Below are 11964 nucleotides of genomic sequence, written 5' to 3' on the forward strand. Positions count from 1 at the left end.
AAGAGCTCTGCTCGCAGTCTTCGATTTAGTTGGTTGTGCGTGATTGGGGCTGAAGACGTCCCTGGCCAAATGACTCTCACAAAGTTGCAATCTGGGTGTTACTGTATACGTGAACGTTTAGGCCGAGCGTTTGACGAAAATGCATCCGGGCATGCCTCACAGGAGTGACGCAAATGATAGTATGCCGATAGACCGGGGCGACACAGGTGTTCAAATATTTTTGGCCTCTCAAACGCTCTCATTCTCACTCCAATACGAATCGCACATGTGTGCTTGCATGTTGTTTGAATGAAAACAAGAATTAAGTTAAGGAGGGCGTAGCCCTGAAACGATTCATTGAATAATCTGATTTCCAAAAAATAAAAAATCGCGATGAAAAATCTCGGCCTCAAAGCTTCGCAGGAATCATTTTTCGGGATGAGACAGTCAGATCCAACATGTGGCGATCACCGGACGGTAGGCGGGTTGCATTTAAGTCAAGTAAGTGAAGTGAGTCTTGTGTTCATGTGTATTGGTAGACTTTGTTGCATGCCTATGTGCCGCACATACGACATGGCAACGAGCCAGCAGCTGCGCCAATATCCCGTGTGATGATATCTGAAGGCATATAACAGGGATGGCAAATGCTGACCAACCGCTTCATCTCTTTGTCCGGAACGTTCTAGGCCTGAGGACCTACCTGATTTCGGGAAGGAAACTGGAGAAGCCCCCTCCTTGTAGCTGCTCCCAGTCGGCCTTGTCGGCCTGTGAGCGCGCCGACTCGAGGTGCTGCTCGCAGGGAGCGCACCCCCCTGATGGAGCCCCGTCAGCCTCCAGCCTTCCCCTGGTGAGTCGGGTAAAAAAAACAAAAACAAAACACCTCCGAAGACGTTAGGAAGCATCTGTCATGTAGGATTTTTTTTTTTTTTTTTTTTTTTTTACACTTCTTTGCCTGAGCTACAATACTGAAGCTGCTTGCGCTCTTACAGTCTTCGTCAATATCCATCTATTTGCTTCGGCTTATGTGGCTGTTGCAGAGGCTTTCATAACGTGTTTGCAGGCAAAATTCTCTTGCCTTGAGGGCACTGAACAAGAACTAGATAGCCTTTTGCCATTTCCATTAGCGTCTTCGTTCCGTGCAAGCAAATGATTTTGTACGCTTGGAGCCAAAAGCAATTTGCCATGATTACCTCAGCAGCAGTCTTCATTAGAGTCCATAAATGGCTAAATTGTGAAAAATGGGAAACACGATTGCAGACGACAGTGTCCACTCAATGCAAAGATTGGCAGGATCTGTGGAATGGACGTGATTCCAAGTCAAAAGGCTCGGAAATGCGCGTTGACAAGACGTGCGAGTTGACAAGGAGCATGTGCTGCACACAGAACCTGCCGGTGGCGCATCCGTTAGCAGTTGTGTCAAGTTTTACAATTAGGGTAACATCCATGCCAATTTGTGAGCCCCGTCTGAGACAGAAAACAACACGCGATGAGTCGTTACGTAGGGAGACTTCGCATGACTTTATTTCCTTGAAGCAAACGACCTTTTATTTGACTTTGGCGGCTCCTGCGTATTTAGTGATATTCAAACCGAATATGTTTCTTGCTTTGAAAACAATCGACGCAGGAGTTGCCATTGCCAAAAACGACTTTAGCGAGCCATGGCTGCTACAACGAGCCCGAGCTCATGGCGCTTTTCCTCTTCATCTCCGATTTCTCATTTGCATCCTCACAAATCTCCAAAAGGGATCTCGGAAGCCTCGCTCTTAATATTCACCCCTGTGCTTGTGCGCACTCCCGCAGTGCTTCGTTTCAATTTTCCGACACACCAGCGTTCAGAGGTACGCGGTGCTGGGGTGGGGGGTGGGGGGGGCAAAAGAGCTGTCAGAGCAGTACGAAGGATGATAGGACTGTGGAGTCAGTAGGGGGCCCTTAATGAGTTGAAAGAGTTGAGGCACGCCGGGAACAGCCAAGCCCTCCTCAAGGCTTGACGACCTTCATCCCTTGATGGCGATTGATCCCCTTTAGGGCCCCAACTCACACGGGGACCTTCAAGTAGCAACATCTGCATTAAAGGCCTCATACGCCGAATAACGCTCGAATGTGGTGGATGCTGCCATTTTCATCCCGATACATGAAGCGTGCATGTTTCTCTGCTCATGTGGTCCAAATAGAGTATTTCCACAAATAGTGGCCCCCACTCTAGCAGATGGCGCGTGTCTAGTAGTCGTCCACTTCAACAAATGATCCCACACGGACACTAAAGACCGGGCTAGCCCATTTGAAACCTGTTACCAACCAAAACAGCAGCACCTTGCGAAGCATATAAAGAGTCTGTCGGACGGATTTGAGAATGGCGAAGCGTCTCGCATTATGTGGGGAACGCCATTTTTTGCAGCATTGAACATTCAGGTAGGCATAGGCACAAGTGCAAATAAAGGCCCCCTTCCCTTCCCTTCCCTTCCCTTCCCTTCCCTTTCCTCTTCTCCCTCCCCGCAGCCTCCGTGCCCGTCCTGCGGTGTCGTCCTCACACCGGCCGATGAGAAGGAGCCGGAGGAAGGCGACGTCAACCGCGGCTGCCGCGAAGAGCACAAGGACAGTAACGGCAAGGTCGGGCCGCTAGTTGGACCGTTGATTGCGAGGGAGACCTGGTAGCACTTTTCATGTCTCTCCTCAGGACATTTCGGCTTTGAAGGCTTCCCCGGCGGTCTCTGCGGGCCGCGGCCCAAAAGCTCCGAACGGCCTGCTGAGTCCCCGGCTGGAACCGCTGAACAGCAGCCAAACGTCGCTGTGCGAGATGCTGCAGGAGAAGGAGAAGAAGACGTGGGCGGGAGGGGCCTTGGGCATGGACCACTCGGCGCTCATCCCGCTGCGCTCCAAGAACTTCCGGGAGAGGAGCGACGCCCACTTTGTGGACGTCATCAAAGGGGACAGGTGAGGACAGCCCCAAACGCTGCGACAGCGCCTTTGCTCTCGACGGAGGGCACGTCGGAGATCATTTGCACTGCTTTGTCCTTCTTTGGCAGCCTGATGAAGGACTATTTCTACAGACCGCCCATTAACAAACTGTGCCTGACTTTCCTGGATAAGAGCCTGGAGTCTGCCTACCAGATAAGCTACCAAGAGGAGGTGCGTTTGTTGCGCTGCAAAGCTGGTCGCAGGTGCCACGCCTAGTATGAGATTCTTCTAACACACGCTTGTAATTTCAACACAGCCATTTTGGGGGCATTGGGGGTTCAGTTTCCCCCCATGCATACTGTAGCGAATAGCAAAAACCTGCAGGTCAAAAAAACAACTGCAAATATGTGAGTGCTCATCGTTCACACGCCTGCTCTGCACAATTTCTTCAAAAGTCATCCTCTCTTGTGCGTTTTGATAGCATATTTGTGTACTGCAATGCCCGCGCATGTGGGCAAGGAGAGCCACAATCGCCACCGCTCACGTTTCAGCTGTTTATTGAACCCCGTTCCGAAAGATAAACTCGCTAGGAGTACGCTCACACGAAAGCTGCTGCCAGCCACAGCTCTCACTCATACACTCACATGCAGTGGCCAAAGTCACATACTGCCACGCCAGGCCCCGCCTCTTAAAGGCACATGTATCTACAATGCGTACAGTACTATCAAAGTCTGTTATGCTTGCCAATTTGTTGTGCGTGTTCAAATATATTTACAATTGCTTTAGAAAGTTTCTTTTAAGCCCATTGGAGGCAAGAAGCACATACTTTTAAGAAGGAAGGACCCAAATACACAACATTTAAGAAATGTTTTGCTAGTCCTTCCAGTACAATGTGACAATAAATATGATGCCTTCCCCAAACAATTTCAGCACCACATCCCCTTCCCCCAGCCAGCCAAAAAACAAAACAAAACAAAAAACAGAAGCGCATTTGAAGACATCATTTTTAAACACGCAAAGATGGTCAAAAATAGCAAACACTGTGTGGCTGCGTACAAAACGGAAAACGGAAATTTGACGCTGTTGAAGAACCGGTGGTTGCTGAGCCATTCCTACCCCAGTGAACATTTTGGGAACCTCTTGCGGACCCCCTGGACATCACTTGTGCATCCCAACAATTCAAGTCAACAAGTCTATTTCCCCCCAGAAATAGCGTTCAGCTTCATGCTTGCCGGATGCACATGCAGGTTTACATGTGTGCGCTTTCCATTGCTGACCTTGGACCGCGCAACCTTCCAGCCGTCAAAGCCCGCCAGTGTCTTTGTTGTGATTCTGTGGATTGTGTCAAAAAGCTGCGTGTTTGTTGTGATTGCGTTTGCAGCTGGCTTTGTGTCCTTTAACGCTCTCGGGACTGCGGCAGACAACTCGCCCGCAGGACGTTGACAAGTGCAGCAATTTTATCGCTTGACTGCAGTGCTCCCTGCTGGCGTGCATCGGAAATGCACTTTGAGCGCACAAGTCCAACGCGTGAATCTGCAGGAAGCATTAGCGCCGACTGGATTTTCTCATTGGGATGCTGTGTGTTGTTCACCTTGCAGGTGGAGGCCCAAGCCTCGGTGCAGACCTTCGCCAGCCCGACGTTCAGCTCCTTCCTGGACATGCTGCTGTGCTCGCTGGTCTTTCTGGCTTTGTCGCTGGCCTGCTTCCTCGGCCCCGTCGTCTCCCAGCTGAGTCTTCCCACGCCGGCTCTCATCGTGACCGCCGTGGCTGCCTCGCTGGAGGCCTTGGCTCTCTTGTTTGCCATACGGTGAGAAAACAAACACTTGGTTCAACGCTATTGAATGAGGAACTGGAAGGATGTGGGTGAATTGCTCGCAGATTGTTCAAACGCCATTTAAGGCGGAAGAAAGATGCTTAATCTCGCTTGACCAGATGTGGCTTTTGCTTTTGCTTTCCATTAGAATTGTAGGCAAAATAATGGAGACGACACAGCGTTTGATGGCTGTTTGATAGCAAATCTTGTGAGGAAGTAGACGGATTGAGACATTGATAGACAGAAACGTTTTTTCCCCACATTCAAATGAACTCCGCGGGTCGAAAAAGTGGAGCACACGCAAAGGAATTGATCACTGCATGAGGTCAAGTTGCCGTTGCTTCCCTCGCCAGTGTGGCCTTCTACCTGGACGGCGCTCTGAAGTGCACGCGGACGCTGATGAAAGCCGTGTCGGGTTGGATGCCGCGTCACCTCATCGGCGCCGTCACGGTGTCCCTGCCTGCTCTTGCTGTCTTCTCCCACCTCGCCTGCGATATGCATCGCTCCATTCAGGTGGAGCACAACAGTGTTGTCCTTATTATTTCCTTTTTTTTTTGCGACTTGGCAGGTGCGTTGTCGTCACAAGTGTTCTGCCAAATTAAAATAATCATTCTCTCTTTTTGACTCCCCTCCCCACTCCCTCTTCCAGTTCACTATGTTCATCTGCTGTGCTGTCATAATTGCTATCATTCAGTTCTGTAACTCCTGCCAGCTCAGCTACTGGATGCGCTCAAGCTTAGCAACTATAGCTGGACTGGCGCTTCTTTCGCTGCTCTTCACGTCTCCCTGCAGGTAGGCCAAAGTTTGCCAAAAGTTTAAAGTGAGCTGTCCGCTGGTTCAGCAATGCACTAAATTGGACCCGACCAATGTGGATTATATGAGGCCCGTGCGTGTTTGACGGATTCAAATGGGATAACTCATTCATTAAAAAACATTTTGGCTCTCTTAATACTTTGAAAAAAAAGATGAATTGCTGCCAGAATGTTTGACTGTTCCACAATACTTGGTGTATTTTAACTTAACTTTTTGTTTTTGTTCTTTGGGGGGCAGGGTTGTTAGGGGGGCGGTCGGTGAAAGCCATTATCTTTGTCTTATGTTTTAATGTGTTAATTTGTAAAACAAATAAAAATGAATAATAATAATAACAACAATATCAGCCGTAAGACTTGTATCTCAAATCACCTTTCTCCGTTGAAATGAATGAAAGTGCCACGGATCTGTTCTGGGCTCCTCAAAGAATCTCGTCCTGAACAATATGGACAACATTTCATATTTCGATATTCATGCCAGATAAATCAAGATTGATGTGATACGACTACGGGGTCATTGAAAACAAAATATTTTTCTAAAAGAAGTAAAAACATCAGAATAGAAAAGGATATGGAAAGTGTGGTCTTATTAATTAGAAATCACCATCAGTCATCAACATGAACAAAAACAAAAAAAAATCACCAATGAATGAAGTATGCTGTATGTTGTGCTGTAACAAGAGATAACAAATATTTAATTTGTCATTTGTTTGTATGTTTTCTTTCCTCTAGAGTTGCTGCAAATCTTTTTTTCTGGTAAGTTTTTTCTTTTTCAAATTGTCATCCACGACACGATGATGTATTGGGCAGCACGTCTGCATCTTGGCTCAGGTCCCCTTTGCGGAATATGCACCTAACCCTTGACTTTCATCAATCACGCTCAAAATGTTGCAAACGTTTTGGTTTTAAGGCTTCCCCTGCAGCGCATACCTGTGCCACGTACCGTACAGCATCTGTAGCAGTCCAGAATCAGTATTAAAAGGACAATGTGTAGAATTCAGTGGCATGGAGTGGTCAATTCATAGAATGCAAGGAAGCGCGTGCGTTTTGAAGCGCACGCGCGACGGTGCCTCGGAGAGAGCACACGGCGCAACCTACCAACAGTTTCTTCAGCAGAGGTGCGAGCAAAATGTCATCGCAAACGACTTGTAGCGAATACACGTCGCCACGATGCTTAGGAACGAGGCTCGTCAAGTTTGTCCCTTCGAGTATCCGTAGCACAAAGATGGCAGCCTCCTGTAGGGGAGGCGCGCCCTATGGAATACAATTCGAGATGACTTCACCTCTGATTACGTCGGTGTGGTAGAGCATATTTTTGGGCAGATTGTTGAAATGAATAGTGGCTATTTAAAATGAGCATTGAAAAATCTAAACACCTTGTCCCTTTAAGATAGCAACATGATCAAAACGATACATAAAATATATGACTAATACTCACCTGAGATGCTGATTTGGTATATGTAATGATGCCTTGAACAAGATTTGCTCCGACCAACCAATCGGAGGACGGGGAATGATAGAAATATTGACGTCATCGAGGGTAAGCGCTCTGCTGCCGTGAGGATCAATCTCAACTGTGACTGGTTAAAGAAAAGGGTCCCACTGCTCATATAGTTCAAGCCAGCTTGCACATCTGATTCTGAAGGCCCTGGGCAGATTTGATTCATATCGCAGCACATAGAGGCTGGAATTTGATTGGACAAAAAAAAAAAAAAAAAAGAACACAACACCTTGCACTTAGGTTACATGCACTCGGAAGCCAATAAGAAGAAAAGACTGTTTGGAATAAATGAATCCAGTGTCACGGAAAGATTTGTAGAATCGAAGTTGAAATTGTGCCGAGACTTTGTGCGTGGTCTCTCCCGCAGGTCCGACAACCAGAGCGGCGGCGGCGGCGGCGGCGGCAACGGCTCGGCTGCTAAATCCGAGACGCAGGCGGACGTCAACGGCGAGGCCAAAGACCCGCTGGGCCCCGAGGCCTGCGTGGCCTTCTTCCTGCTCCTCCTCCTCGTCTGGTTCCTCAACCGGGAATTCGAGGTGAGCTACCGTCTCCACTACCACGGCAACGTGGAGGCCGACCAGCACCGCATCAAGATCCAGAACATGAGGGACCAGGCCGACTGGCTGCTGCGCAACATCATCCCCATCCACGTGGCCGAGCAGCTGAAGGTCACGCAGAGCTACTCCAAGAACCACGACAACGTGGGCGTCATCTTCGCCAGCATCGTCAACTTCAGCGAGTTCTACGAAGAGAGCTACGAAGGCGGCAAGGAGTGCTACCGGGTCCTCAACGAGCTGATCGGCGACTTTGACGAGCTGCTGCGCGCGCCCGCCTTCGGCAATATCGAGAAGATCAAGACCATCGGCGCCACCTACATGGCGGCGGCCGGCCTCAACGCCCAGCAGTGCGCCGACGCCGCCCATCCTCACGCTCACCTGCGCGCCCTCTTCGACTTCGCCCTGGAAATGATGCGCGTGGTGGACGACTTCAACAAGAACATGCTGGGCTTCGGCTTCAAGCTGCGCATCGGCTTCAACCACGGGCCCCTCACCGCCGGCGTCATCGGCACCACCAAGCTCCTGTACGACATCTGGGGGGACACGGTCAACATCGCCTCTCGCATGGACACCACCGGCGTGGAGTGCCGCGTCCAGGTCAGCGAGGAGAGCTACTGCGCGCTCAGCGCCATGGACTACGACTTTGACTACCGCGGCACCGTCAACGTCAAGGGCAAAGGACAGATGAAGACCTTCCTTTACCCCAAATGCGGCGACGGCGGCCCCGTGCCGCAGTACCAGCTGTCGGTGTCGCCGGAGATCCGAGCGCAGGTGGACGGCAGCATCGGACGCTCGCCCACCGACGAAATCGCCAGCATGGTGCCCGGCGCGGCGGCGGCCGGCGGCGCCGGCAGCATGGTGCCCAGCGCCAGCGCCGGCTCCTCGGCCAAAACGGGCCTTTGCCACCAGCGGGGGGGCGACGGGCTTCAGCGCCGTCCCTCCGCGCGGGCCAGGCGCTCGGCGTCGCACAGCGGCCTGACGTCCGTGCACGTGGCAAACCTGGAGGGGCCGCCGGCGCCAGCGGCGGCCGGTCGGAACCGGCTCGTCGTCTCGGTGGCGGTGAAGCCCGCCAAACGGCAGGATTCCAACAGACTTTAAGCATTTTCCAGACCTTTCTCACAAGCCTGCCAGCCAGGAGTGGCCAACCTTTTTGCTGACTTTATAATGTGCGCCGAGGACATGCTGGATACTAGGGAGCTTGCCTTCCTATTTGTTTCTAGAATTGGGTTCAAGTGGCCTCTTCCGCCTGACGCTTGGCATTTGAAGCAAGGCAGGAGGGAAAAGCCCAAAGGAAAGCTTGTTTTTGGATGCTGCAAACTTGAGCGGCTGACGTTTTCAGCGGCTTGCGCCAGGACGAACCGCGTACTTGATTCTCTCTACCTTTAATCTGTCTTCTTTTAAGTGCCTTTAGAATAGAATCACTTCTAGACTCCAGCCTTTTTCTTTCCAAAAACACTTAAAAGGGAACAAAAATGCTTTTGATGTATAACTGTTTTGCTTTCCAAGCCATTTTGTTTTTTGCCTTTGATAGCAAACAGCTGACCTTACGTGCGGAAAGTGCTCGGCGATTTACAATGGTTAAATGCTTTCCTTGTTCGTCGTGAAAACGCCAAAGCTGTTTAAGAGACTGGTGGAGGTGGAGCTGCATGTTGAGTGTGCGTAACTGCATGTACAGTAGACATGGCGTGTGACTTTGTGTTTTTACCTCCGGCGTAACAAGATCCCCCGTCAAGCTTAAGGTTGACTAGGGAACTTTTTTTTTAATACGCCGTTTCATAGTGTGTTTTTTGTTGTTGTTTTTTTTAGTAACACGGCAGTCCCTCTGGACTCTAATAAGCGTGCTGGAAATGATCGGCTGAAACTCTTTCTTGTCTATGCGAAGCAGGAAACTACACCTTTTAGAGTGGTTGAATGGAGTTTTGGATTAGAGCAAAGCTCAGCTCTCTAATTATTATTGCGGGAAAACTGGAAATCTTCTGTCCTCTTATTGGGATCATAGAAGCTGGATGCTTTTTTTTTTCTTGCCGTTCGTACATCCTTGATTTCCTTTATTGTTAGTATTACGATGCAGCCTCCAAAGTAAAAGTTACTATTTGGAAACTTTGCGGGAAAAACATGCCTCAAAAGCCACAGCGTGTCATTCCTGCCTACCCCGAATTTGTACTGAAGTCACCTGTGTGACGTTCATGTAAAGTTAACATTGGACCCCCGCTTTCGCGTATGACGGCCTTTCAAAAAATTCCTCATACTTCCTTTCATCCACCTTGAGTTTCCTCCCCAAAAACGGGTTTTTACACTTGTATGACGTTTACTCCAAGTGCGGTTTTACATGGATAGTGATTAACACGTCGTGATGTTCTGGGTTTGAATCTCGGCGCCGGCTTTCCTTTGTGTTTGCAAAATAGCAAAGAAAGGAAGGCCCAAAAAGATTCCACTGTGTTATCTGAAGTTATTCTGATTACCGTACATGGATTGTGTGCTCAGGGGCTAAACAATCGAACAGTTCAAATCAGACTGTCCTAAACTAACCAAAATGAGCGATATTATCGAAATAACTTTTTGCCCATTTGACTGATTTAAATAAAGTCGTGTATCATTGACACTACCCTAGGTGGTGTACCGTACATATTTTTGTATTGTCTTGGGTATCTTGTGCCTTTCATTTACCTGCCTATCACAACATGAACTCTATTATGTAACTGATGGACATTTTTCAATGTATTTGAGTAGTGCCTTTTTTCAACATAAGTCATTGTGAACATACGCAACACGTCACATAGACAAGCCATACACAGCTGACTTGTGTTGTCATAACCCCCCACCCACTTTCTATTACGTCTTGTATTTATGTCTGTAGTTTATAGTTTTGAGCGCACTAATGCGTATGGAGTCGAAGGGATTTTGTTCTTATGAGCACCCAATTCCCACCCCAATGTGTTATTTATTACCGCAGTAACGGTAAACTTCAGTAATCCGAGAATAAGTACTTAGTAAGTTTTGGGTAAAGTGCATATTTATCTATTCTTTACTCATTTTGACACTATTTGAAATGTGTTTTTTATGAGACTTGAATCTGAATTGTTGTCATTAGCATTATATTTTGATAAGTGTTGTAAGTGGGTCATTTTTTTGTTTTTGCTTTTTGGACTGTAAACATGGGTTTTAAGATGTTTGTTGTTTGACATAAGCGACGTTCTGAGCCAGCAGAGTGGCATGCTGGGAAATGTTGATGCCAAAGAGTGTCATCGCGGTCTCATCTGCATTGAAAAAGAGTTTCTCGCGTGTCTGATTTTGGTGTGTGCGATCATCATAGCTTGTTTCTAAAGTGTTTGCACATGCTATATACTCAGTTTACTGTCAAGTATGACTTTGTATTGTACAGTATCTGAGCATTTTCTATTATTTATCTTTGCGCATGTATTGAATAACAAAGGACTAGCTCATTTAACAATGTTGGAATAATGTATAGTAAGTGTACAGTTTGCTTGCACATGTGTCAAATTGTGTGTGTGTGTGTGTGTTTTGAAAGGGACTCACTTATTTAGCTGTAATAATTTCTAGCATTTTTTTCTACCTTCTCTGTCCAATATATTGTCAGTCTTTTTTTTCTAGTCCCAACTAGCCAAATAAAGATACTTCTAAATGTAAACATTAGGCAGTGCAATTATCCTGCCACGCTCATTGTTTATGACTTACTGTTACTGTTTGGATTGCTTTTTGGTATTAGTGCATTTATTTAGTATGCAAACAAAGCTGACCTTAAATAAAGTCATGTCATAGCTTTCTGTAATATATGCCATACAACCCATTTTTTCCCATTTCTACTTTATTACTTTTTCTATTATTATTCAACATGAAATGAATGGGATGTGAGGCATGGGTGAAGCTATTTTGCTATTCGCTCCATACCCAAAAACTAAAACAAACAACAACAACAAAGAACTGCTTCCCTACCGTGACCATAAATTTGTGCTTTAGTTTCTTACAAACACAAGTCTTCTTAAAAGCCTATTTTTAAATGATGTTTGGCTGCATAAATCTAAGCATATTAGTTGATGTACTTGTGTTATATGAGTTGTTTGTTTTCTAATACCTACAATGACTCACTTTGACTCACAATGACTCTGTTGCAATGGTATCTAAGCAGTGCTAGTATGAAGCATGAATACAAGTTCGTCTGGACACATAGGCAAAATTTACATTTTCAAGTAATGACATCTTCAACATTGTATTTAGTTGGAATCATTTGTATCATAGCATGTTTTTCAAGTACTGTATTAAAAATATTAGTTTATTTTTAAGATTTCTTTCACAGTATTTCCTTCAAAAGCATAAAAAAATGTTTTTGTCGATTTGATTTTTCTTACAATTGCAATTTTGTCGTAAGCCCTAAGCCCTATTTAGATTGTT

General features: G+C 47.1%; 1 protein-coding gene across 1 annotated transcript in view; it reads left to right on the forward strand.

The window, feature by feature from the left end:
• adcy9b (adenylate cyclase 9b) overlaps positions 1 to 11855 on the forward strand; it is a 30128-nt gene extending 18273 nt beyond the window's left edge. The window contains exons 3-11 of the mRNA XM_086054585.1: positions 666 to 826; positions 2476 to 2586; positions 2654 to 2910; positions 3003 to 3105; positions 4473 to 4681; positions 5041 to 5200; positions 5337 to 5479; positions 6229 to 6252; positions 7365 to 11855. Of these exons, the coding sequence (XP_085910711.1) occupies positions 666 to 826; positions 2476 to 2586; positions 2654 to 2910; positions 3003 to 3105; positions 4473 to 4681; positions 5041 to 5200; positions 5337 to 5479; positions 6229 to 6252; positions 7365 to 8652 (2456 nt within the window). The 3' untranslated portion in view covers positions 8653 to 11855. The remainder of the gene's footprint in view (positions 1 to 665; positions 827 to 2475; positions 2587 to 2653; positions 2911 to 3002; positions 3106 to 4472; positions 4682 to 5040; positions 5201 to 5336; positions 5480 to 6228; positions 6253 to 7364) is intronic.
• Positions 11856 to 11964: the final 109 nt, after the last annotated feature.

The sequence above is a fragment of the Filicampus tigris genome, chromosome 16, assembly GCF_054856515.1.
Source record: "Filicampus tigris isolate MCC_2025a chromosome 16, RoL_Ftig_1.0, whole genome shotgun sequence".
Lineage (NCBI taxonomy): Eukaryota > Metazoa > Chordata > Actinopteri > Syngnathiformes > Syngnathidae > Filicampus > Filicampus tigris.